Source organism: Drosophila rhopaloa, unplaced genomic scaffold (genome assembly GCF_018152115.1).
Source record: "Drosophila rhopaloa isolate 14029-0021.01 unplaced genomic scaffold, ASM1815211v1 contig_47, whole genome shotgun sequence".
In the NCBI taxonomy this organism is placed as follows: domain Eukaryota; kingdom Metazoa; phylum Arthropoda; class Insecta; order Diptera; family Drosophilidae; genus Drosophila; species Drosophila rhopaloa.
In genome coordinates, this window is record NW_025335142.1 from 4,221,995 (window position 1) to 4,249,016 (window position 27,022).

A 27,022-nucleotide genomic window follows, 5' to 3' on the forward strand; every position below is an offset into this window, starting at 1 on the left:
ACACATTTGTCTTGTTTATTTTAAAGAGATCATTTTAAATAGTGCTGGTTTTATAGGTTTAAAATAGCTTTATTTATAAAGTATCCATTTCATATACAAATAAATGCTGTGAGAAATGAAACGACTTCATTCGAGCTTACAAACTTACTATTTTTTCTAAATTTAACTAGCTTAACGTTTTTGTTCTCTGTGTACGAGCGGCAGAGGCAGAGCGTGAGAGAGCATGAAAGAGCGCGTCTGGATATGAATGAATGAACATGTTGTTGCTGCTTTTCCCGCTGGTGGTTGCAGCATCCATTGCACTATGGGGTTTTTGACCACTTTATGTGGCATTTAGTCATTTTTTAAAAGTGCTCTAATTAAAAAAAAAAAATGGGAATGCATTAACAGAACATCAAACTGTTATGCCTCATACTCAAAATGTTAATACTTAACAGCATATGTTAGCATAACAGCTGTAAAGTCAGCTGTTGCATCCGACAGCACCAGCGCTAAGTTTGCAATTTTTTCAAAGCGTTCTTTGAAATTAATTTATTCGTGTAAAACACCATTTGAAAATAAAAAACAAATGGAAACTGATCTCACAGGCTTGTACTATATGTTAAATGTATTAATTGTTTAAATTATGCGTGTTTATACTAATATTTTGTCACTTTATAAATGCACCTTAAGCTGAATTTTGAGGAACAAATTTCAACTTTGGGAAGAGTTTTGAAATAGAAGTTTGCATTAGTTTTCAATGCGTCCAAGTGTATGTTGTAGCCTTGTCAATTCTGAGCAAAAATCTGTTAGTCTTATTGTGCACTTTTCCGCACTATTGGTGCAATTTGAATTTTTCTTAGATAACCTCACTTTCTCCAACGCCGACTTGGTTGCTGTTTGGAATAGCGAGAAGGGCCGGCTTGAGCAAGAAAAGGCTATACAATGTTTGATGAACAAATTATTTATAATATGAGGATCATTTTGATATGTTTGTCCTGTCAGTTGCCCGTCAATTTGGACAAATTCGAATCATTTTGCCTACAATCTGGCGAATTGTTAGTCGATATGTATCCGTGGCTGCCGATGAGTTTTCAGTTTGATAAAATTTTTCTTTTTGCTTTTGTTGCACTTATTATCATCCACTTTTATAGGCATGGAGCAACAAATTTCAGCTCCTTAAATTTCATTAATTTTTTTTAGTTTTATCCGATCGTTCCTATGGGAGCTATAGGATATTGTTTCCTGATCCAAACGATTTTCACACTATATGTGCCTAGGGACAAATAATGACGATTGGTAAAGTTTCATGTCGATATCTCCAAAACTGACCGAGTTATTAATTAATGCCACAAAAACAGGTCAAAAACCCCATAGTGCATTGCTGCTGCCGTGTGCCTGTGTGCGTGAGAGTATCTGTGAGATGCATCTGCAGCTGTATGGGTGTATGGGTGTAGGGGCATAGGGGTGTGGGCATGGGTGAGAGCGAGCGGATGGCAAGGTGTCTCTGGCTCGCGTGCTCGGCTTAAAAAACGAAATAAAATACAACAAAATAACAAAAAGCAGGGGTTTCGTTTCGCAGCCAAGCGGCTTTTGCCGCTTCCGTTGCATCCTTTCGGCCGTTTTTGCGGCCGCCGTGTTGTTTTTGTCATCTTTACTACGGCACCGGAAACTAATTCCTGCCTTAGCCACAACGACTTGGACTCCGCCTCCTCCTGGCCTGGCCTGGCCTTCTTCGCTCTCCTTTTCCGGTGGTTTCATGTTTAAGCCTCGTTCTTGTAGCGCATGCCAAAAAAAGAACAGCAGAACAAAAAAATCCAGAAAAGAGTTTAACAAGAAAGGAAGATCGGCTACTGAAGTCGAAGCTTCAAATTCCCTTCAAATCGTACATATCTCTTGGAACTAAAATTTAATTTTAAATTCTGAATTTAAATATCTGATATTTCAAAGAATATAACTTAAAACAACTACATATATTCAATCTTATATTAATATTATATTACACAGAATCATATAGTACAAACAAAATTTTAATTTAAACGAATCTTGCTGAAAAACTAGACTGCTCTGAATTGGATTGAGAAATTTTGAAAATATTGAGAAACGTTGAAAATATGGAACCATTTTCAATTAAAAGTATTGACTAATATATGCAAATCATTTATATCTTGAAAAAAATTTTGGAAAAAGTTTTGATAGAAACAAAAACACTGAAGTTTTTATTTAACTTTAATTTGATATCTATGTAAATAGTCACTTCAATAAATTTAGCTGTTGGTTTCAAGCAAAGCTTGTTTTAACAGACTTTAATTAGACTATCCCAAATTCTTGTGAGGATCGTGGGTACCCACAGCTAGGGTATGTGGAGAGTGCGAGAGAGACCTGGAGACGATCTCCATCTCCATCTCCAGTTTGGAAGTTCAAGCGAAAAACGCGCGCGGTTCGGCAGAAAGCCCGCCAATTTTATGGGCCAAACCCGATAAGATTTCATTTGTTTACGAGTTACCTTGAGACGCGCCAGGAACAACAACAAGAACAGGCGATATACAAGCATTAACCAGAACCGAGAACTCCAACTGAAAGGCGGCCATTGTTAGTGGAGGTTTCTGTTTTCCCTTTTTCCCATTCCCCATTCCCATTACCCACTCCCGTTTCCCTTTTCCAATTCGATTTCTAGCTAACGACCAACAGCTGATCAAAGAACGTATCTCTTGTGCTATCATTCGCAGGTAAAATGTACGCGGTAATTGGCCGGCGGCACGGCAAAATCCTCTCCGGCGATTTGACCCAGGGCAGCGGCAACTTCGCGGTCACCTGTCTGCTGCCGGTGATCGAGTCGTTCAACTTCGCCCAGGAGATGCGAAAGCAGACATCTGGCCTGGCCTGTCCCCAGCTCATGTTCAGCCACTGGGAGGTGAGTACCGTACAGTGAAACCAGGCAACTTAAACTGTTCAAATCTATTAAGTTTCTGAAAAGAAACGTTTTTTGGCTGGAAAGCAGTACGAACAAATTGCGCTGAAGTTACCCCCGAAATCGCTATCTTCCCTGACTTAAATAGTATAAATAAAATTAAATAGTATAGGTCTTGCATACCCATCAAATTTCAAATATATTTAAATTACATTTTATTTTTGAAAAGGATCACAAAGAGTAACAACTTCATTTTTACTTGGAGGAAAGCCACCTTAAAATAAATATTTTATTATAACTCTGGTGACTAAACATTATATACTGACTGCTTTCTTTATAAAATCTTAACGCGCAATATTTCTCTGCGACTTACGTATTGTGGATTGTTTTCAGAATGAGGTTTTTAAGTCTAACAACTTTTCATGAGTAATACATTTATTCCCCTTTGACACCTAGGTAAACAGAGACTCATGATTTTCTCTCCATTTGTTTAGTTGGTTGCGAATCTTATACTGCCAGCCATAAAGATTGTTAAAAATAAAGATCGAAACTTATTGTGAAAAAAAGCTCATTGCTTGCCTGGTCATTTAAGTTTTTGTTAGGAAATAAGATGGCTTTTTTAAGAACATCATGAATTCTCGATAAGATGTAGGCCGATATGACATTAGATAATGTCTTAAGTTATGGAAGTACGACTGTATCTGGCGGAGATTTCTGGAGCAGCTGTTGCTGCTGCTGGGGCACAAGTGCAGCGCCTGTCCGACCATATGCCATGTGCGTGCCTCACTGTACTCCCCCTATTCCTGACCCCTATCCCCTGCCCCTGCCCCTTCTCCCTGTCTGTGGTCAATAAAAATCTCAGCTTACGCTGCTCTGAGCCGTCTGTTACCTTATGTTGAAGTCTTATAAGCTAAACCACAGGCAGCAGCAGTAGCAACATGGCAACAGCAACATCAGCATCAGTGGCAGCAACAGCAGCATCAGCAACATGGCAACATGGCAACATGGCAACAGCAACAGTTGGACTGAAAGTTATATGGTCCATTTGAAGCTGCAGCTGTGCGCCATTCGAGGTAACCCAAAGCCCCAAAACCAGACTCCCTCTCTCCATTCTCCGGTCTCCTCCTTTCTCCACCGCATTCTGACCTTGTCGTGGGCCACAATTAACAGTCAAGTTGATGATTTTTTCCCTTTGGCGTTTTTATGCTTTTGGCTAAAAACGGATGGGACAAGATCAGCGGATGAGCTTAGCTCAGCCAAAAATATTAATAAAGTTGCACAGCCCACAAAAGTGTTGATTAGGCAGTGAAGCTTAAAGTTAATCTTTTCCTAGAATAATCATCCAGGATTAAAGCCATTTTTTTAAAAGAAAAATTTGTATTGTATCTTTTTATGACTTATATCTTCTTTAAATGTATGGATATAATTGGAATTAAATGGTTTTGTCGCCTGTACAAAAAATATGTTTAATGTGCGTGCATTCTATGTTGGTATTAGTATCTCTATCGCTGTGATTGTGCTAGTGTTGGTCATATCGCCCAACCAATCGATAACAACAAGTTTTTGTATAATGACTTCCGGCGATTTTCTATTTCTCAGCTCAAGTTTTGCCGGCGACTGAGATGTTGTTGCCGTTGCTTCGTATAATTTCTTACGCATTTCCAACGCCAGACAGCAGGAAAAGTGGAAAAGGGGTGGGAAAATGGGAGGGGAGTCGAGTTCCACAGAGAAAAATACATAGATTCTATCTAGTTTCATGGCTCTAATATTTCAATGGCATTTCAAAAATGAAAATTGTAATCATTTTATAGATCATTGCAGGTTTAATTTTCATAATGCAAATTCAAGAAAATTCTTAAAAGGCTGACCACTTTTTAACTAATTTTCCTTATAATATACTTCAAATCTGTGTTCTCTCTGTATGTGAATTAAGTCTATATCTCTACTCCCATCTGTGTGGAAATCTTAACGGAAACAAGTTTTGCCAGCACAAGTGGAAAAGTATCTGAAAGATATTCGATTCGATTACAATTTCGATCATTATGCTTTGCGAAGGTAAAGTGAAAACAATTAGGATTTTAGCTTACCTTTCGCGTGAGCAATTAAAACGCTTGGCTTTAGCACTTTGTCCACGCCCACATGAGTTGGCCAGTGGCCTCTCCGCCCCCCGCAACCAAAACCTCCTCCCCTCCCATTTTGTTAGCCCTGCCAGCCAGGTGAGTGGGCCGGGCTCTTGGCCGTGGGCGCAGTTGTCACGTGCCCATAATAACAACGAAGGCGTCAACTTCACTCGAGTGGCCAACTCCTGGTTGGAGGGGAAGAAAAAAAACGGGAAAAGGGCCCTGAGGTGGGATGGGGCACCGTGTTCCCAAAAAGCCATTTACATTTCTTGCCGCATCATGGCCCACAATAAGTTCGTTAAGCATCTGCATCGGCGGATCAGCAGCCGCAAGAAATCATCTCCGCTGATGACCTTCTAACGTGGAAGCTGGACGTCGAGCTGTGCCAGCTGAAACATAAACCGAAGACAACAAAAACTAATTTTCAGTTTTCATATATCATAATTTTTCTTGTTATTGCTGTTGCTCTTTCTCCTCACGGCGCGGTATTAACACGACAGACAGAAGCTCAAGAATGTTGCGTACAGTGCGTTTAATCTTAGACATTTAGACTTCGACGGTTTAATAAAAAAAAACTTTTAATAAAACTTTTAAAAATTTAATTAAAACTTAATGAAAAAGTTATTAAATTTCAATGCGTACCTGCCATTTTACAACTTGTATATATATACATATCAACGCTTTGTTCAAAGTATCTGACTATTTAACTGTATTTTTTAGTAGAATAGGCATGTGTAAAAGTAAATTTTTATATAAAATTTGTTAAGCTATCATCTGAAAATCAAGTTGAGTTTTCTTAAGCTATGTTAGGCTAAAAATTAATTGTGCAACATTTTATTGGAGGGCAAGGCCCTTTTCAAAAAAACGAAAAATAAAATTGGTAATAAAATAATACAGCTTTATGTAAGTTCATATTTATGTAAAACCTCTCACAAATATTTTGTCAGTCTAAGCATAGCTTTCTTGAGCAAATTAGAAAAGTTTCAAACCAACAAACATTTGATTTCATTCGAACTCCCCAGTCGCCTGAAACTTGATCAGTATTCAAATTATGTAGCGAAATTTTGTTCTGTAGAAGTAGTCATAACAATTGTATTTTCTCTTGCCTTATAGAAATGAGCCACACTGTTTAACGGACAAATATCTGTTCGTCGGGTGGCTACTGTCTTTCGCGCTTTTGTTATTATTTAATTTTGTGCTTCCTTTTGTTTTTCCCCAACTCCTCGCTGGCTGCAGCACTTCTCATCTCTTCGAGCCACTTGATGAACCCCAAGATTGTTATTATGATTACGTGTGTGTGCCGGAGACGGGAGACTGGGATCGGGGAAGGGGGTAGGAGCAGGGGCAGGAAGAGGGTCAAGACCTGCAGCCTACCGAAAAAACAAAAAGAAAAAATATAACATAACAACTTTGGCTACTGGTCTTACTTTCAGCCCGATCTGCTCCGTGTTTTCCTCTGCTTCGGAGTGTTGCATATGATTTGGTTCTGGTTGTTGTTGTTTTTTCTGTTGTTCCTGCTGCTTGTCGCGCTTTGCATGCAAGACCTCAGCTCTGGAACTCTGGAACTACTTCAAAAGCATAACAGCCACGGCCACAACAAACTGTGAGCAAAGAACCAAGACAAATAACAAATAATCTGATAACTCGTTTTGTATACCTGCCACAGTCTGCCCCCCACCAAAGGGAAAGTCTACAGTGGAGACAGTCGATGGCAGTGGTGCCGGTGGGCGATGGGCGGGGCAGGGAAAGAGGCGGAGGCGGGGGCCTGGTCGCTGGAGAGGGGGTTGCGGTTCGCCCGAGGGCGGGGGAGAGCATGGCAGTGCCCTAAAGTCTGCCTGGTGCGAATAAACACACACATACAAATACACTGGTCGATAAAATGTATGCCATATTGTAGAGGAATTCGAAATCATCTTAATCTTGCTTTAAACTTTCTAATAAACCCCTTTGCAAACACTTGTAATATTTGATTACTTAATAATAACTTAGAGATTTTTGGCACAACAAAAAATTAATAAATGTGGTTCCTGAATTTTAAAATGGCTTTTTCTTATTTACATTTTCGAATTCCGAGTTCCTTCTTCTTAAAAATCTTATTAAAGTATTTAAGCGATTTTAAGTTTCCAACCATTGTTTTTGTTTAAGCAAACATTGATTTCCAATGCTAGTCTATTTAATCTTAATTTATTTTAAATATTTTGTATTTAATTTGAAATATGCCCAACAAAACACACTACTTGTTTCTTTTCCGTGTAGGGATATATCCATGCCAAGGCAAGTGTTTATCCAAGTGGCCAAAGGATTGTTGTTGCCCTCGTTGTTGTTGTTCTTAAGTGGAACGTGGTTTGCATTGTCCGCTCGCTGGCTGTCAAAATGACGCTCATCGTAGGCCGCCGTCCGCTGTCCGTTGTCCGTTCGCTGGAGACTTTTACAGGCCCAGGCCCCCAAGTCTCTCGAATCAACTCGACTCGAATCGAGTTATATTCTCTGGGCCCGGTCTCTTTCACAGTCTTTCAGCCTGTTTCTGGCGCGCGATAATAATCTCAACTTCGTCTTGGTCGCGGACGGACGGCGGACAAACGGACAAGCGGACAAACGGACAAGTGGACGGGCGGACCGACGAACGGCAGCGTATTTCGGTAGCTGCCGCGTAAATTACCTGCATACAAACAGCGCGCGGTCGGACAGGTAAACACACTCACACACACACACACCACTCATAAGCACACACAGATACAAAACACGTGTGTGCAAAGAGAGTTGGAGATACAGAGAGATAGACCATATAATATAGTACCATACCAAGTGTGTGTGTTGATGTCACGTCGTTTGGTTTTGAATTTTTGTTTTGGTTTTTGCGCTGCTTCAATATTTTCCTTAATATTTCAACCTCATGATGGGAGAATGGTGGTAGTGAAGGTGGATGTGAGGACCAAGAGTGGGTGATTAGGGGAAACAGAGCCTTTAATTCGCCTGTAATCTAGAGCGTGGTGCTGCCTTAGTGTGGATAGCCACCATCTTCGGATGTTAAAAGTGCTATTTTTTTCAACAGGACACTGGTAAAAAGGTTAACATCAAGTATAATAAATCATCATCTTTTGTTTCGCCTTTTAGATGTAGCAATTTTAATTTTAAAATACCTCTTAAGTACTTAACTTTAATATTTTAACTATCAAATAATTTGGACATCTTTAAAATTGTTTGAATTTTGATATTCTTATCAATACTTGTCATAGCACTTTTATGTAAAACATTAAAATGTTTTATAATCTATTTACTGTAAAAGGTATTTTAGGGCAACTGTTACTTTTCTTCTTATTAAATTGGGTTTGTTGAATACCTAATCAAATGGTTTTTTTTGGCAGTGCACTCATCTGCCTGCTGGTGGCTGGCTGCTCATTTGTCTGGCCCGGCTCAGACGCAAGTTCTGCGCACTTCTGGAGCACTTCAGCTGCCACAGGGTCTCCTCCGTTTTCTGCCCGAGATTTGGAGTGGGAATGTTGCCAATGGGGATGGGGACGGGGATTGATGGAAAGATGGGATGCTGCTGCGCATGCGCAGAACCATTTGCAAAGGATGGCAGTCTCGCTTTTGCGTTTCTGTTGTGTTGTGACAGGGTTTGCGAACTGCGAACTGCGGACTGGGATTGCCAACTGGGATTGCCTTACCTTGTCGAGGACTACTGCTTGGCTCCCTATAGTGCCCCCATTGTTTCCTTCGATCCCTTGCCCACTTGGCGTTGTTGGTTGTTGTTAAACAAGCGAAACTTTGTGCCCGATAATGATCTACATGGGATTGCGAAGATGTTCGAGGGCCCGCAGTTTAGCGTAGTGCGAACAGATGGCCCAGAATACGCACTGGGAAAAAAGCGTAAAAATACCAGTTCAACTGTGTAAATATAAATATTATAAATAAAATGGTAGTTGAGCTTTGACTGAAAATATATAACCAATTTTCTGACTGAAATAGATCCCCGCTGTTACTTTAAAGTGGCAAAAGTAAAGTTCTTAAGTAACAGCTTTTCTTTCGAAACTTATAAAATTTTTTGCTGTGCAAAGAAAAGTTTCTCCATGACAAAAGACCAACGCCTCGGCATCTCAATTAGTTTTTGAGCAAGCTCGGTCATTGATGAGGGGATTCATAAAGTGTATGACCGAAATTCTGGAGTGGGACAGCTGAGTTTTTCCAGCGAACCGCTCGACACCCGCCCGCTGGGTCTCGAGTCCTTGCTGGAAAAAAGGAAAACAAAACAATGCAGATCTCACACCAGAGATTCTCAAGTGGTTCGCCTCGCAGGAGGCAATCATCAATCAAGCGCAGGGAACGCTCTTCACGCCATTGAGGAAATGCCCCGTTCTCCGATTCTGCGTATCCTGGCGAGTCTGCCTTATCACGTAACGTGCAATGCGTGTCCCTGCGTCCTTTGAAAGTCATTAAGCGTCGAGTCCTTTGTCGCAGCCCCTCGAGTCCACACAATGAAGATGTGAAAATGCACGCTTTCCCTGCCGATGAGACAAAGGGTCCTGCTCAAAGGCCAAGCAAAACCCTGCCCATAAACCCAACCCAAATCCAATCCAGTGCAATGCGTAGGCGCAGGCGCATAGACACAGCGACGCCTCATTCCTTTGTCCCGTCTCAAGTGTCTAAATGATTTCCTGGAACTTACACCCTGCGTCTGCTTACAGGTGATTGATATCGATCCCTTCTGGCTGCCCACGACCGAGGAGGAGCTGATGCACTTCGGCGAGAAGGCGGACTCCGCCAACCGGGCCAAGGTCTACATGGACAGTGTCCGGCGGAGGAAGGGCCTCTTCGTGGACGAGCAGGTGGTGGAGCACGCGGAGAAGCAGCGCACCCTCTCCAAAAACAAGTGATTTTGGAGGCGATCACGGGTAAATTTATTTCCTTTTATTAATATTTCACTAAACCCCTCAAATAAAACGAACAGCCAAACGAATTACTGTTTTGTGCAGTTTGGAAAACAAACTATGGATTCCAGATTGATTATTATTATTTGCTTACCGTTTTTTTAATTGCTAATTTTTTAATAGATATGCGCTATTACAGTATATTTAAAGTAATAATAAAATAATTTATTTATAAAACGTTTAAAGCGGCTTTTCCAAACATCTTAGTTAGCGTTTATCGGAACTTGTATTATCGAGCCGCATGTATCATTGATAATATAATTATACTTTGTTTTGCTTTCGTATATTGTAATTCACTAATTTACTTTGCACTTTTTTCCACTGACATGAATTATGATGAGCCGAAAATAATTTTAGTCGCTCGTATGCGTCTACAGCTATAGCTCGACAGTGACTGAGAACTTATTATTATTTAGATTTTCGTACATGCTGGTAACTATTTTAAATCACGATTATATTTATTTTAATTGCAGGTTTCAAAAGCTTGTCTGGCTTTCTGCCAAAACTGGATTCTAAAAAAGATGCTGAGGAATATATATATTTTTTATTATTTACAATTATTTTATAAACAGAGAATCCTTAAAAAATTGTATAAAAATGTTAAAAAAAATAAATTAGTTATTTTTTATAAAAAAATTATTGTTTCGATTTTTAAAACTTTGTTCCTGCGAAGTAAAGCTGCCTAAAAGTATGCCTTATACTTTCATAAAGCTAAGTTGATTGTCCGAACCCAAATCATTTAAAAGCTGAAAAACTAGAAAAGTCTAACTTTCAGAATAGTCATTTTAAATAATAGTCAAATCAAATAAATACAAAAATACTCAAATAGCTTATATTTACAAAATGCACTTATACTGGGCGAGATCATTTTTGCTAACTTACCAGACATTAATTTCTGATCCGATTTGAAACGCAATAACCCTCAGCAAAACTGAGATGAGAATCAGCTCTAATCTGTTTTTTTTTCTGTAATTTGTGTCCAGATGAAAGATACCAACCTTATAAAATAAACACCTTTTTGACTTCAATGTTTTATTGGCTAAGTCATGAGCCTGAAAACACGATGATATAATATATATTATATATGATATTATAAGATATGCAAATAGCATTGCTTTTAAAAATTCATGTCTTTTTTTTAGGAATCATAGAACTTGAAGTTTAAAAGTCTGGTTAACTTTTATCTTCTTCGTTTGGCGTTACAAGTACATCCGTCTTTTGGCCAATAAGGCCACTTTCTTTCTCAGAAACTTCTGGAACGGCCAGTGAGTTCTCGCCCAAAATAATGTGTATGCAACTAATGGAAAAAAAATAAATAAAAAATATAATCATTAAATAGATAAAAGGGTTACTCCACATATGATCACTTACAGTATTATTACGAATACAGCTATTTGGGTGGCAATAGTTAGCATAAAGACATTTCCTCCGTAGTTGCTCTTTTGGGTATTCTGATAAAGTTGCGAATAGCACACACCGCTGATGAAGGGCGCCGCATTGTCGCAAACCGAGAGCAGTGCAAAAACCTTTCCTCGCTCCGAAATGGGCACGACTTTCGAGGTCATTGCCCGGATCATGGGGCCCACAATAGGTCCCAAACTACAGACCACGGCTCCGGCGTAGAGCAGATCCGTATTGGTGGCAAAATAAAAGAACAATCGAGCTATCGAATGGGCCCAGGTGCCAATAAAGATAATGGTCTGCGGTAGAGAGGGTTACATTAAATTTAAAGTTGATTTTAAATATATTTTAACCTATATTTCAACTTTCAATTCGATTATAATAGTAGTATACTTAGATTATAATAACTCTGAGGCCTTTATTTCTCGCTTTAAGACTTGTCCTCCAAAAAAAAAAATGTAAAGCCAGAGAAGCGATAGAACGAATACATATAACCGTAGAAAATTGAAACTGAGGTTAAATTATTTACAGGCTTAAAAAGGCTCTATTCTACAGGCTACTGTCTACTTGTACTGGGTTGTACAAGAGTCGTTCAAAATTAAAGAGCTTTACGTTTCAACTAAATAAAATAAGGTTTTGTGATATAAAGTAATTACAAACATCGAAAATGCATGATAACGTATTTTTGAAATAATACCAAGCATATAAAAAAGTGGTTTGAACTTTCCCTGTGCAATAACTAAGACTTACCGTATCTCTCCAACCCAGGACTTTATTCATCAACGGCACCGCCAGCAGCATTGCAATCACATAGGCCGCCGACTTGAAGGTCTTGAAGTGGCTGTACGCGCTCACGCCCCAGTCGAACTTGTCCAGAGTGTACATGTACAGGTACCGGCCTTCGTCCCGCTGGAAGGTGTACAGGGCCATGCTGATCAGCAGGATAATGAGAAAGCTGCGGCGATGTCCCCTTCGCGGCTTCACCAGCACCGCCAGCGAGTCCTTCACGTGTTGCTTGTCGAAGAAGTCGCCCCAGAAGCCACAACAACCGAGCTCCCTCAGCGAACGCTGTCTTGGCGTTGTTTGCCACTGAAAGTTTTAGATGGGATATGACGGTGTATATAACATATTTATCAATATAAACAGACCAAGGGCCTATCATTTATATTATGAAAAAGATTAATTATTTAAATTTTTGTTGAAGATCTTATTTAAAATGATTTATTCCGTTGATATATATTTTTAATATGCATAAAAGGAGACAAGTTATTACTACTAGTAGTGGTAATTTCGAAGCTTTTTAAAAACGAATAAGAATGGGAGGGTTTAACTTAGGACATTCTAATATTTTCTCTACAGATCTTATCTTTCGCTGAAAATAGTTTGTGTTCTGAAAAAATTTTAATAATATTATAGTTTGATATATAAATTTATCTTATATCTTGTTATCTTGTTTAAATAGGTTAATTTTATAGAGTTCTCAGTTGTGTTGACTTTGTAAAAGTAATAAAAGAATAAATAAAGAACAAGGACTCCGTTAAACTCACCTTTAGCGCAAACAGAGTGTAGACAATGGCCAAAGCGAGCAGCGAGGCGTTCACGATGAACATATCCGCGTAGGATTGATTGAAGACGTTGTTGAAGAGGTGGGAACCCAGAGCCACGCCCAGTGGCATGGCACTGAGGTAGATCACGTCCAGGATGGTCACTCGAATGGTGCGCTGCTCCACCGTGGTAATATCTGACACATAGGCAAAACAGGAGGCGAAGATGGCCACATCCGCACCAGTCATGGCCGACGGCAGGGTGGCGGAGTAAATGATGTACTGCACCGGCCACGTAGGCATCCTTGCGTTGACCACTATCATCGTGGAATAAAAGAACTTGCCCACCAGTCCCATGAGCAGAGGCAACTTCCTGCCCCGCCGATCCGAGAAGGAGCCCAGAAAAAGGGCCAAAATGATGGGAAAGATGTGGGCGGAGATATCCTCCCACTGGAGGAACCAGGCATTGGTCAGAAGAGCCTGGCGTTTGAACTCCTCGTTCTCCACTTTGTTGAGATTCCGGCAGATCTCCTCTGTAAAATTGTTGTTCACGCGGCAGGACTTGTACAGGAAGAAATTCTCCTCCACCACCGAGGTGATCATGAAGGCGAACATGTACAGGAACATTGTGGGTTCCACGGAAATGGATTTCACCACGAGCCACGCCCACTGACAGGCATTCCGGCCCTCCCCCTGGTCCTCGCTAGCGATTCCGGCAGCGCTGTTTTCGCTGATCTGACTGTTCCGCCTTTCTGCTGCATTTTCGGAGTGTGCCTGCAAGTATGCAATAGATTTTGGACTTCCGTTGTCGAAAGGGTTTTTCATGTTGGCAACGCCGGCGGCTTTTTAAAGTAAATAAGGTGCAAACACGTTTTAAACTATCAAGAGTTGGTTTAGCTAATGGATCGATGTTGCAAAACGGGTTCCAAGTGCAGGGCAGTTTACGAATAATAGCTTGAAATTCAAAATTCATTGAACTTTATTGTGATAATTATTCAATCATCTAAAATAAATTATTTTTTAAAAACTTTACTTTTAAAAATTGTAATGAAATACAAAGGACATTTGAATTTTTCTAATCTTTAATTTTTTGTATATGATAAAAATATTTGTTTAATACTTTCCAAAATGAAAAAACATGTCATAATATTTTTAGAATTCTTTCCTAAAAACGCTCTTAAGTATGGACCATTTAAAAATAATATTAATTTTTGTGTGACATTTCTGTTCCGAAACAAGTAGAGCATTTTCAAGTCGCTTTCGCGTAATCAATTCATTCACCGCCCTACGTTGTCACCTTTATTGTAGTAAGTAAACAATGCGATAAACAGATACTTGAATTACATTGTAGGAAGTTTAAGAATAAGTATATATTTCATTTCGTTTTCGTTTGAAAACGAGCCATTAAATATAAAATCAATAAGGGAAAACTATGTCTGCACAAATAATACGATTTCCAAGGTCACTAAAGGCATGTGTTTTTTTCCAAGTCTGTTTTCTCTTAGCTCTTGGGGTTACTGGGCATCAGTTGACATACGTAATCACTCAGCGAATCGCGTCGCTCCAATTTATTTGATTTCTTTAGCTGTTTTAAATTAAAACTAATTCCGCTACACTTTTTTGTTGTCCTCTCACTTCACATCGTGTTTGATAAATTTAGCCGCGTCGCGTCGCAAACAAAAACAAACCATTTAGCGGCTAAGTTTTGGAGGACTAGCACTCACCTCTGTAGCGCTCATTTTCACTATGCGCACTCGTACTCTCTCCCGCGCTGTTAAGTTATGTTGTTAAGTTAACAGCTTTCAAGCTCTCGCGTCGTCGATAAGTAATCGAAATTCAAAACTTAACCGCCAAGTCAGCTTATCAACAGATTGCTGTTTTCAATACTTGCAGCGTAATGTGATAATTGAACCGCCCATTGTTATGCAAATTGCTCAAAAGATTAGGTTTATAACTGTATTCCTGTAGGTGTGGGGTATATTTGTGTATTAAGTTTTCGCGAATTTATATTATATTATTGTTTGACGGAGTTTTATAAACTTGTAAATCAAAAATTGCAATGCCCACAATGATAATCACATTTTGCCGGCATTAGCGGCTTATCTATATATTGATAGATTTGCTAATTTCTAGGTCACTTTATTATTGGCTCACCGTTTTTTTGTTTTTCAGTAAATTAGAGGTATTATCGTATATATCCGTATAAGTATTGGGTATTTAAATAAATAATTTGTTTTCATGAAATATTTAATTGAATACACGTGCTGGCGGCGTTTCCAACCATTTTAATTATCGTTAGGCGGAAATTTTGTGTTTTCCCATACCCTCTTATCGACCCGCACGTAACTCTCACTTTTCCTTGAAGATCAAAAATGTTCAATAATCGCAGCGATAAGTTTAAGTATAGAGTATATTGGGTTTGGATTTACAACGCGGCTTACTAGTCGGGCGATAACTGTTTTCAGGTGCCAGTAAAATAGCGTGATTATTTTTAATTAGTAAACAGATTTACAGCGCTCAAAAGCAACGTGATTTGTTTGTTTTTTTGCCTTTTGTTGTATTTTAAATTTCACAAACGCTGCACTTCTTCAGTACTGGAATTATGTTGCTGTAAAAGTAATTTGAGCAGCTCGGATGCGACTTGTGTGCTGTATAGCTCGACAGCAACTGAAAACACAGAGGGCAGTTTTGTTCGTTAAAATCCGCTTATCAGCGACAAAGCTGATACTGGGCGATTTGAATTGGACTCCACTGAAATCAATCGCTTCAACTACTTTAATTACTAATTATTGCTTATTATTTTATGTATGCAAAGGGATTTTCCGAAAAGCCATTTCAACTTAGGGTCATATTTTTTTATTGCGTGTCTTAATAGCTTTTTGTCAGACTGCCAAAACTGGATACAATAAAAGATAAAGAGATTTCTATTTTTTATTGTTGACAATTATATTATGAGCAGAAAGTTAAAAAAAAAACTGTCTTAAAAATAAATAAGTTTTTTACTAAAAAGGTTTCTTTAAAACAAAGAATTTGAGCCCCAAAATGCATTACTCTATACAACACTTTACCCGCAACAACGAAAAAATTGACCCGTTTTCAAATGACTAAAAAAATATTCTTTTTGGAGAGTACGGTTAAACTGCCATTAAAATCTGAAATTTCGTACCCTGAACTCTCGAAAAAAAGCTTTCTTTTGTAGACTGATCACTTTTTTCATTTTAATAACAATTATTGAAAAAAAAGTGACTTTTTCATAAACACCAATCAGTTTTTTACGAATTAAATTATGAAAAATTAAATTTACAACTTGACAGCTAATACCATTTTATTTTTACAAAAAAAAAGTTTTTGAAAATCGGACAATTACAAGTAAAGTTATTAACGGGCAAAGTCGAATGGCGTTCTGTTAAAAAACGGTGTGTGCGCTGAAAGTTAATAGTATTTTAGACTGACACCAAAACGGGTACGAAATTTAACAAGTTTTTAAAAGCATCCTAAAAGTATGCCAAATATTTGCGTAAGCCGAGCTAAAACTTAAGAATGTTTCGCTCGATGTTCGAATAAATAATTGTATAGATGAAAAAACATATTAAAACACTTCAAAAATCAGTCTTTAGTGATAAACCATTTTCTCGAAAAAGTGGCATTTCTGTTCAAAATAGGTGAACTACAAATAATACATGAAGTAAAATACTCAAGTACATTATAAAAGCTCTTATTAAGAATATTAACTTATTAGTGGTGTAGAATATAATACGACAACTTACCATACATTTATTTCTGAATTAATTTCTCGGTCCCCTTTTATGCGATGCGAAAACGCTGAGCAAAACAGAGACGAGAATCAGCTCCCATCTGGTTGCTGGCTTTCCCGAGGCACCGGCGGTTTTCCCGCTGGCTGCTTGGATGCCTCTGGCGCTGCGGGGCTTCCCGATGGGTTGGTCTGGACTGCATTTTCCGCTGGCAATGGTAACCGGAGCCGCCGACTAAGTCCGCTGCCTCTGCCTCCCAAGCGGTCGGTAAACTGCAAGACGATCGAATGCTCGCTGCCAGGGCCACCCTAAAGACTGTGAACTCCGCACCTCAGCTCCCAAGTTTACCTTATTTGCATTGTTGACTGCTGAGCACCACCACAGTGGTCAATGCTTGGGTGGAAATTGTAAAATATAATATATAAGACAAATAAAAGAAGGGGTCTTAGAGTTTGAATCATACCTAAAAATTTGTTTATTAAAAAAAACAACCTTTACATATTTATGAATAAAAGTCAATTAACGTATTATATAAAAGTAGCTGTTAGTTTTGAAACATTAGTAAATGCTAGTGGTACGAAATTTGATTTGGAAAATTATTACCTGTTTTCATAAGATGATTTCTTAATTAAGTCATTGGTATGTAAATATTTTTTTTTACCGACGGTGGGTTATTCTAAAATAATGTAGTCAAAATGTATTTCTTAAAGTTCAAAAATTTATTATGGCCTATTTCTTATTATAAAAACCAATTTTAAATTTATTAAAATGCATAAGCAAATTAAGTATGTTCCCTATTCCGGAGTGCCAACTAGCTTATATTTACTGTGTCTGCCTGTCTTACTGTCAACTTGGCTGCGACAACTTCTTAGCAGAGCTCAGTTGGTTAGTTGGTGCCCAGCTGTGGCACGCTTCGGTTCAGAAAAATCAGACTCCTCAGCCGTGGGATCTAAGGTAAACGCAGAGATAATGTCGGACTCAGATAGCAAGCTGATCGATGTGGAGGCCCCGCAGGCGGTGGAGCATCACGAGCTGCAGTTGATGCCGGTGGGCAGCACCATCGAGGTGCCCAGCCTGGACAGCACTCCCAAGTTGTCGAAACGGAACAGTTCGGAGAGGAGTTTGCCACTCAGGAGCTACAGCAAGTGGTCGCCCACGGAGCAGGGGGCCACTTTGGTGTGGCGGGATCTCTGCGTCTACACCAATGTCGGGGGATCCGGACAGCGGATGAAGCGGATCATCAACAACTCAACTGGTGCCATTCAACCGGGCACTCTGATGGCCTTAATGGGCTCAAGGTAAGTGGCTGCAGAGATCGATATCGCAAAAGATCAGGTGCACTCAAGTGGAATGTGCCCAAGAACACGATGTCCAAAAATGTGTTAACTATGTCAAGATATCTGGTTTGTGACTGATTATCAGCCCTGTGATAAGCAGAGATTCCTCTAAGTTTCGCCCCCCATAAAACATCTCCCCATTCACAGTGGCTCTGGGAAAACAACACTTATGTCGACGCTCGCCTTTCGACAGCCGGGTAAGTTGTACTAGCAAGTTGTAGTTCCCGATAAGATTAGCCCTGATCCCCATTATCTCCGCCCGCTCCATTTGCATTGGGATCTGCGCTGCAGCCGGTACTGTGGTTCAAGGCGACATTCTGATAAACGGTCGACGCATCGGGCCCTTCATGCACCGGATCAGCGGCTACGTCTACCAGGATGACCTCTTCCTCGGATCGCTGACTGTACTGGAGCACTTGAACTTCATGGTGAGCTGGGAGTGCAGGCAGCAATCTGTATCCCCTGTATCTTTGCAGGGGATTATGATTTCTACGAGTCGCCCATAAACATGTTTTCCCTACATTCTATAGCGTCATATTTACTTGACTCTGTCTGTGAAAGTGACAAGAATTATATTTTACCTTAAAGCATGAGCACATAATTTGCATAATCATAGTTGTTGTCTTGAATTATTCTTCAACTGTCTTTAATACTTTAAAAGAAGATCTTTTAAATGTAATATTATATCGTTAACAATCGGGACCCAAAGGTTGGGTAATGAACGGGCTAACCTATAAAGTTAGGCCTTGCAAAAAAGTGGCCAAAAACTTGACCCATTTAAATGATTTCGATTTGTCTTAAAGTTTATGTCTATAATCCTTTAACATCAACTTTCGGATACTTTTAATGAAAAGACCTCATACCTAAGGGTAAAACTTTGACATTTTTTATTATACCCGTTACTCGTAGACTAAAAGGGTATATTGTATTCGTGCAAAAGTATGTAACAGCTAGAAGGAAGCGTTTCCGACCCTATAAAGTATATATATTCTTGCTCAGGGTCACTAGCCGAGTCGATATAGCCATGTCCGTCTGTCCGTCTGTCCGTCTGTCTGTCCGTCCGTATGAACGCCGAGATCTCGGAAACTATAAAAGCTAGAAGATTGGCATTTTGCATGCAGAATCTAGGAGTTTGTTTCAAAAAGGTGCCACGCCCCCTTTAACGCCCATAATCGCTTATATACGATTTTAAAAATTTAAATATTTCGGAAAAGTAAAAATGCAGTTTTATTGTGTTTATCAATACCAATCGAAATGTAGAAGAAATTTTTCAAATCGGACCATTCGTTAAAAAGTTATGCGTGATAAAAGTTTCTATCTCCATCTCCCTCGCACTCCCTTTACCTGAGTAACGGGTATCTGATAGTCGGGGATCCCGACTATAGCGTTCTCTCTTGTTTTTAACTAGTGTTTGTGCTTAGGTTTATTTTTAACATTTACAATCATTGTTGCTGATTAGTTATAAGTTTCGACGTAGAATATAACTATATCTTTAAAGCATTTTGATACCCTAATTCCAGGCACATCTCCGTCTGGATCGTCGGGTGTCCAAGGAGGAGCGTCGTCTCATCATTAACGAGCTGTTGGAGCGGACCGGACTTCTCTCGGCGGCCCATACTCGAATTGGCAGCGGCGATGACAAGAAGGTCCTTTCGGGGGGCGAACGGAAACGATTGGCTTTCGCCGTGGAGCTGCTCAACAATCCCGTGATTCTGTTCTGCGATGAGCCGACAACGGGATTGGACTCCTACAGTGCCCAGCAGCTGGTGGCCACATTGTACGAGTTGGCCCAGAAGGGAACCACCATCCTATGCACCATCCACCAGCCCAGTTCGCAGCTCTTCGACAACTTCAATAACGTGATGCTTTTAGCCGATGGACGGGTGGCCTTCACCGGGTCTCCCCAGCACGCCCTGAGTTTCTTTGCCAATCATGGATACTACTGCCCGGAGGCCTACAATCCGGCGGACTTCCTCATCGGCGTCCTGGCCACCGATCCTGGCTACGAGCAGGCCTCCCAGAGATCCGCTCAGCACCTTTGTGATCAGTTTGCCGTCAGTTCGGCGGCCAAGCAGCGAGATATGCTGGTGAATCTGGAGATCCACATGGCCCAATCGGGCAACTTCCCCTTCGACACGGAGGTGGAGTCCTTTAGGGGCGTGGCCTGGTACAAGCGGTTCCACGTGGTGTGGCTGCGGGCATCGCTCACTCTGCTCAGGGATCCCACGATCCAGTGGATGCGTTTCGTCCAGAAGATCGCTATGGCATTCATTATCGGAGCTTGTTTTGCCGGAACCACGGAACCATCGCAACTGGGAGTGCAGGCGGTTCAGGGTGCACTTTTCATCATGATATCGGAGAATACCTACCATCCCATGTACTCCGTACTCAACCTGTTTCCCCAAGGATTCCCGCTCTTCATGAGGGAAACCCGCTCCGGACTTTACTCCACCGGACAATATTATACGGCCAACATTTTGGCCTTGGTAAGTATTTTCTAAGCCAAATTCATCTACATCACCGTAGACAGATTTTCGTAATCACGAATCGTACCGAGACTATGGGAAATAGCAAATAGTGGCAGATTTCGATAAAAGTCCTTTAAATATTTAAACTATAAAATATATACCCTTTACAAATTTTAAGCGAAGTAAAAATATTACAATTTAAAACAGCCATAGTTTATCTAATGTTTCTTTCTATATTTATCTAATGCTTATATCTAACTAATGTTTATTTTATTGCTAAACAGCTACCTGGAATGATAATAGAGCCCCTGATATTCGTCATAATCTGCTACTGGCTGACAGGTCTGAGGTCCACCTTCTATGCCTTCGGAGTGACTGCCATGTGTGTGGTGCTGGTGATGAATGTGGCCACGGCATGTGGTTGTTTCTTCTCCACAGCGTTTAATTCGGTTCCCCTGGCCATGGCATATTTGGTGCCACTGGATTACATATTCATGATCACCTCGGGTATCTTCATACAAGTAAAGTGAGTGGGGTCTAAACTGTGTTTTTAGAACTTTACTTTTATCTACTTGTTTTTATTGACAGCTCTTTACCAGTGGCCTTTTGGTGGACGCAATTTCTCTCATGGATGCTGTATGCCAATGAGGCTATGACCGTTGCTCAGTGGTCAGGGGTGCAGAATATAAGTGAGTAAACAGTACACCATATTTGAGGAATTTATTATATTAATTTATATATTTAAAGCCTGCTTCCAGGAGAGTGCCGACTTGCCCTGCTTTCACACAGGTCAGGATGTGCTGGACAAGTACAGCTTCAATGAAAGTAATGTCTACCGCAATTTACTGGCCTTGGTTGGCCTCTATTTTGGGTTCCATCTACTGGGATACTACTGCCTTTGGCGACGAGCTCGAAAACTGTGAGAGCTCTCAGTTTTAGTGCTGTAAATATAATAACTACGAAGCTATGAATTCATCCAATAAACAATGCGTAGATTTTTCAAATTATTAGCGCCATTTATTAACACATTTTGTTTTTTATTTTCCTTGATGACTGCACGTTTAAACATTTACATTGACTGGGAATCCTTTTGTTCTTATCAACTTGAAACTGAACATCAAAGCTAATCAACATCAAGTTTAATACACGCAGACACTTACATACGTATAAACTATATAGGGTACTGCATTCGCAGTTAAATAATAATAGCTAGGCGTAGTCAAAGTGGCCGAGAGGCTTTCGTAAAATTTGCGAGTTAAAACTAAGTAACAAAAGGTTATAAAATAATTTATGCATTTTTCATCTTCTTCATAGAAATCACAGCGAGAATTTTGTTTGTTTTTCTTTGGTTTTATATTTTGTTTACGCATAATATATGTTGCATCAAATTGTATATTATATTTATATTTAGTGTTGATGCTTTCAGCAACATTGAGACATACAGACATTGAAACACATTTAACGTCACATATAAACGATACTGTTTTAACATTTAAACTTACTCGTATTGGATACTTTTTCATTTGAACTTATACTCTAGTAAATATCGTTTGTGCAACAATTCAAAATAGTTTTCTTGTTGCTCTCCAATTGACAGATTTCTGTTTCAGTTAAAGAAACACCAGCTATGGACAGCCCGAAAAGTCGAGGGTAAATACTTATTTTCGATATGGTAATGTCTGGGATATTGTTCGATTGAGATTTTAATGAATGCTGTCCTTTAGCTTGGTGTTAAAATCTCTTTCAGAGGAATGCAATAGAGCCTTTTAATTTAACCGTTGAGTTGAAAAAATGTACTTTGAATGCGATAATAATAAAGGCCATAGACCAAGGCTACCTGTAATTTAATACTTCAATCAATGACTCATTAAATGCAAAACAAAGATAAACATTATTTGAAATATATTTAATATGGCCTTTGCATTCCCCAACAACACATAATAGTATACTTATTTGTTTGACATTGAACATTAAATTCGATTTCTTCGCACCCTTAACCCCTTTTAACTTACTCTACTGCAAACACACATAGGAACCTTACACACCTACACTCCTCTCCAATAACCTTCCTCCCAACTTACAACCTATCGAATGCCTAACAGTTCTAACAATGCTCATTGGTACCCATTTGAAGTGCATTACTTTTCTTTCGTACTTTCGTTTAGTGTGTGATATGGAAATTACTTTTTTGTTGGTGCCCTGAAACGCTAACTGAGGAACATGTAAAGCTACAATAAATGCGAGATCATTCAAGGGAAAGGAAAATGCTCTTAATACAGTCGAACTTCTGTAACTAAAATACTTTATGATAGAAATGCAGGGTTTTTATATTTCAAAATACTTTTTGTGATTGACAAATTTTTGTTAAAATTAAAAACAATTTTGTATTATTTCATTTTATTGGTTGGCGTTGGAGTATTTAATTTTTTGATAAAGGTTTTGTAGAAATTGTAAATAAGATGTCAAATCTTATTTGGCGCTTTTATCATAAACAAACATTTTTTTTTTAAATTTTTGCTTACAAAATTTCATTTATTTTATGAAAATAGTTAAAGAGATTTCTGTAGGATAATAAATTGAAGAACTTCGCAGGCAAAGAAGTTCGACTGTATTGTAATTGTATACTGTCAAGCCCAATCAATCTACCGGCTACATCCCAACCCTTACCATTAGCTTACCCTTATCCTACCGTTACCTTTAGTGCTAGCTCTAAGTCTCATCTAAGTGCCGGCGGTATTGTACATATTTACACGGCTGCCTGCGCATCCTTTACGTGCTGACATCCTGCAGGATTCCTGTCCTCGGGCTGCTGCCCCCTCCACCCGTTCCCAGACCCGACGCCGATCCATTCGTGCTGCTGATGAGCACCATGCTCCGGCTGTTGGGCAGGACAAACACCTCGGTGGTTAGTTGGCCAATGGGGCTCATGGACTGCGAGGTCTTGATGGGACTGCGGTTGGGCTCCAGCGTGGCCGTGCGTGGCTGCCAGTCCTGCGATGAGTTCTCCGTGGAGGATTGGCCGGGCCCCGAGGACTCCAGCGTTCCCGGAGCCGTCTGGGTGGAACTCTGGCTCTCATTGGACAGCAATCGAGTGGTGGTCGCGGTGGTGAAACTGGCCGCTATGGTGGTCACCGAACGGCGCTTCTTCTGCTGCGAGGATGAGTTGGACGATCCGGAGGAGGAGTAGGGCGTGGCCGTGGTGGTCACCGTCTCCGTCACATTGAAACTCACGATGGTGTCCCTTTTCCGGAGAGTGGTGGTGGTTGAGCTGCTGCTCTCACCCCGGAGATTCTGCTGCTGCTTGTTGCTCAGATCGGACAGGCTAATGTTGTTCTTCAAGAGGATCTCTAGGTTCTCGATGGAGTCCTTCAATCCACTCTTCTCATCCCTGGCTATTTCGTCCTTGAGGTCCGCCACCAGTGTCCTTGGTGGGGCAGTGGGCGTGGCCAGGGACTTACTGCCGCCTCCACACTCGGAGCAACTGTCAGTGGCCGCGGGATTCGGATTTGGATTTGGGTTTGGGTTACCACTTCGCAGGATGATGGGCAGGGCGCCGATGGTGACCACGCTGGAGCTGTTGGATATGCTGGGCGTGATTCCCGTGGAGCTGCTGACAGTGGTGCCGAAGGAGGAGGATATATTATGCTGCCGGCAGAGGGACTTCCTCCGCTGCGCCGTCATATTCTGCATATTGGAGTTCATATCGATGTCGGGCGAGGGCAGCAGGTCGTCCTCCTGCTCCATGGAATCCTCCTTGGCCTGTTCCTGTTGTTTCTCCGGGTCGCTGGCTGGTTTCTCCGGCTCCTTGGCCAAAGTCAAGGTCTTGGGCGGCTCAATCTCGGCCTTGGCCAAGTCCTCCTTGACTTCGATGGGCTTCTTGCCCTTGAGGAAGTAGGTGATCATGGAGCCCTTGCCCTTCACATCCACGCTCCCGCGACAGGTGAGCTCGAAGCCACGCCCCTCCAGTATCTGCTGCATCTCCTGCGTTACCTGGGCAAATTACAACACAAAAAGGGCGGGGAATGAACAAGATGTAACATAAATTCCGGCTGACAAGTTCAATGTCGCAGTCGTGGGCAGAAGGAGCTGGCTCAGTCCTTACTTGCTCACCCGCTCACCCGTGGCTACATAATTCATGATAACACCCAGGGCCCAGGACCCTGGATCCTGCTCCCCAGCTCCTCCAATCCCCCCGAGCTTCACCCGCTTAATAATTTATTTCTTTCGCAAATTTTTTTCTTTCGCCTTTGCTTCGTTTTATTGACAGCATCGAAGCAAAGCAAATAAAATCAAATGCTCATTTTTATCTGTATCTGAATTCGCAAACATTACTATATGTGTTAGGGTGGAACATGTTTTTCTGTAAGCTAAAATTATTTGTATAATATAATATGATAAATTAAAAGACTATTTTAATTAATTTGAGTTAATTTTATCTAAGTTGTAAGTAGAATAAAATGGAATATAGTTCTTTAAAAGTTTAGGCAATAATAATGCACCATATAAGTCCACAAAATGGTATACATATTTTAATTTGTTAATAAGCCATGAATTATTGATTAGAACTCTTTAAAATAAAATAAAATTCTAACATGTAAGAAGGTCCACCCCAACTCCGAAGTATCTTTATTCCTTTTTGTGAACACGAATCTACACCTTTTTTTGGAATGTCTGAGTAGGGAAAAGTTTTCGTTGACACTAAAAACTTGCGCAGTGAAGTGGTCAGCCCAGGTGGCCATTGATTAGGTGGCTGTGCCCCCGCAAAAAACTTTTGCAACACGAAATTCTCGGATTTCGAAATGAGCAATAACTTCAGATGGTAAAGTGGGCCAGCACAAATCCGCGATTAGCCGATGATTTAATCAAGACTCACCTGGATGTGATCGACCAGACCCGTGGAGTCCATACGCGATGCCACGTTGACGGCATTGCCCCAGATGTCATATTGAGGTTTGCAGGCTCCAATGACGCCAGCCACTACAGGACCAATATTAATTCCTGCAAACGGTGAAAAGATAAATAAGCTACAGTAAAAGTTGGAAAGAAAGTAAGCACTTAGCACGAATCACAAAATGGGTAAAAAATTTGATCAACGTTATCTTAAAAAAATTTTAATACAGATTTTTTGAGAATCGAATCACAAGTCTTAAGAGGTATGACACTTTGGAATCGGCTTAAGTTTGGTAGAGTTATTGGAAATAACTAACATGAAAGTAGGTCAAAAATTTGATCAACGTTAAATTTTGATTACCGATTTTTAAAGAACCGAATCACAAGTCTTTAGAGGTATGCCATTGTGGAATCGGCTTAAGTTTGGTTACCAATACCGCGTTAAAGCCCCTTATAAAGAATATTAAAATCCGTCAAACATTATTATTTCTTTTAAATCAACCTAGAATTAATAGTTTAGGTCTTCAGCTGCAGAAAACAGTCATTAATTTGGCTGTGCGCCTTATTTTGGCTAGGTGTCATTTATGGTCAAAAACTCAACTCGAGTTTGTTTTTTTTTAAAACCCTTGGAAATAATAGTCAAATGATGAAATGTCATACATCGTTGAACTTGACAATCGATTTCCAATCGATTGGCATTTACAGCATAAAAATTAAGCCAATTCTTGCAAAAAAAAAACTATTTAACCCCTTAAAAAAATGCAAAAATAGTTTAAAAATATTTTTACCCAAATCAACCTAGAAAAAACTGTTTAGGTTCTCAGATGCACAAGACAGTCATTCTTTTGGCTGTACGTCTTACTACATTGTTATCGGTTAACTTTTAATTGTAGCTGAAGGGTAAAGGAAGACAAAGTTTGAGTTTCTCACCTATTCGCATCCGAAAGTTGTTGAAGGAGTGCATGTTGACCTCCTCGATCTTGTCGAACAGCTGGAGGGCGTAGTCGGCCATGGCGGTCACGTGGCTGAAGTTCACCCGGTCGCAGGTGCTCGCCGTCAATCCGGATGCCGCCATGTAAGTGGCGCCCGTGCTCTTGATTTTCTCGATGCAGCTGCCGAATGAGATGGGAGATGAGGAGGTGGCCGGATGTGGACCAGGCCGCAAAGTGGTTAGAACCGTTTAGGCCAGGAAGGGGAAGCGGACGCAGGACTCACCGGAAGCGCTCCTCGCTGAGCAGCTCGTCGAAGTCGGCGATAATCTCGTTGAGCAGTCGCAGGCACTCCACGCCCTCGTTGTTGCCCTCCAGTTCCACATAGAACTCGGAGAAGTTGGGAATGCTGGCGAACAAAATGCACACCGAGTCGCATTGCTCGTGGTACAGGTCCTGCAACAAAAGCCAATCGAAAATTCAATTAGATTCTGGCTGGGGAGTTCATAGCATCTGTTTATGTCTTTGCACTGAAGTGCATGTTTTGTATTACATTTACAGGCTAAAAAAAATCAAATCAAATACAAAATAGTTGTTGCCTTACTACAATTTGCTTAAATATTGATTTATACAATAATGTTGAACGGTTAAATAAAACAAAGAAATGAATCTGTATAGCTATAAACATTATTAAAAACAAATAAGTGAATTCTTCTAACTTACTTTTAAATTTATTTGTAAAAATTTGTTAACTACGATTACT

The 27,022-nt window shown here is 40.3% G+C and overlaps 4 protein-coding genes across 6 annotated transcripts in view; 2 read left to right on the forward strand and 2 right to left on the reverse strand.

Moving 5' to 3' along the window:
• LOC108045859 (elongation factor-like GTPase 1) overlaps positions 1-10,501 on the forward strand; it is an 80,385-nt gene extending 69,884 nt beyond the window's left edge. Inside the window, exons 4-6 of the mRNA XM_044461530.1 lie at positions 2,709-2,893; positions 9,696-9,902; positions 10,412-10,501. Coding sequence (XP_044317465.1) covers positions 2,709-2,893; positions 9,696-9,884 — 374 coding nt within the window. The 3' untranslated portion in view covers positions 9,885-9,902; positions 10,412-10,501. The remainder of the gene's footprint in view (positions 1-2,708; positions 2,894-9,695; positions 9,903-10,411) is intronic.
• Positions 10,502-10,953: 452 nt separating this feature from the next.
• Positions 10,954-15,536, reverse strand: LOC108045809 (proton-coupled folate transporter). Its single transcript, XM_017125244.1, has 5 exons — positions 14,608-15,536; positions 12,887-13,657; positions 12,090-12,428; positions 11,310-11,638; positions 10,954-11,235 (listed from the first exon to the last, which is right to left on the reverse strand). The coding sequence occupies exons 1-5, from the start codon at positions 14,620-14,622 to the stop codon at positions 11,112-11,114; spliced, it is 1,578 nt and encodes a 525-aa protein (XP_016980733.1). The 5' UTR covers positions 14,623-15,536; the 3' UTR covers positions 10,954-11,111.
• A 2,003-nt stretch (positions 15,537-17,539) lies between these two features.
• On the forward strand, positions 17,540-21,466 carry LOC108045808 (protein scarlet). 2 transcript variants are annotated; one of them, XM_017125243.2, is made up of 8 exons: positions 17,542-17,589; positions 17,650-17,933; positions 18,120-18,169; positions 18,264-18,400; positions 19,493-20,458; positions 20,725-20,966; positions 21,029-21,129; positions 21,188-21,466. In XM_017125243.2, exons 2-8 carry the CDS (start codon positions 17,677-17,679, stop codon positions 21,361-21,363), a joined length of 1,929 nt encoding a protein of 642 aa, XP_016980732.1. In that variant the 5' UTR covers positions 17,542-17,589; positions 17,650-17,676; the 3' UTR covers positions 21,364-21,466. The 2 variants fall into 2 exon arrangements, with proteins under 2 accessions (XP_016980730.1, XP_016980732.1); XM_017125241.2 differs by having other exon boundaries at positions 17,540-17,933.
• Positions 21,467-21,591: 125 nt separating this feature from the next.
• LOC108045807 (adenylate cyclase type 5) overlaps positions 21,592-27,022 on the reverse strand; it is a 41,750-nt gene continuing 36,319 nt past the window's right edge. For both annotated transcript variants that reach the window (XM_017125238.2, XM_017125237.2), the window contains exons 26-29: positions 26,546-26,715; positions 26,261-26,442; positions 25,314-25,438; positions 21,592-24,430 (exon numbers count right to left, since the gene is read on the reverse strand). In XM_017125238.2, the coding sequence (XP_016980727.2) occupies positions 23,210-24,430; positions 25,314-25,438; positions 26,261-26,442; positions 26,546-26,715 (1,698 nt within the window). In that variant the 3' untranslated portion in view covers positions 21,592-23,209. The remainder of the gene's footprint in view (positions 24,431-25,313; positions 25,439-26,260; positions 26,443-26,545; positions 26,716-27,022) is intronic.

Bases quoted from the DNA above. Each gene is read 5' to 3' on its own strand.
- LOC108045808 (XM_017125241.2), top strand. From the start codon at position 17,605: ATGTCGGACTCAGATAGCAAGCTGATCGATGTGGAGGCCCCGCAGGCG. The intron at 18,170-18,263 runs GTAAGTTGTACT...TCTGCGCTGCAG, and splicing joins GCTCGCCTTTCGACAGCCGG to CCGGTACTGTGGTTCAAGGC. The intron at 18,401-19,492 runs GTGAGCTGGGAG...CCCTAATTCCAG, and splicing joins TGGAGCACTTGAACTTCATG to GCACATCTCCGTCTGGATCG.
- LOC108045809 (XM_017125244.1), bottom strand. The intron at 12,429-12,886 runs GTGAGTTTAACG...TAAAACTTTCAG, and splicing joins ACACTCTGTTTGCGCTAAAG to TGGCAAACAACGCCAAGACA. The intron at 11,639-12,089 runs GTAAGTCTTAGT...TCTCTACCGCAG, and splicing joins TCCTGGGTTGGAGAGATACG to ACCATTATCTTTATTGGCAC.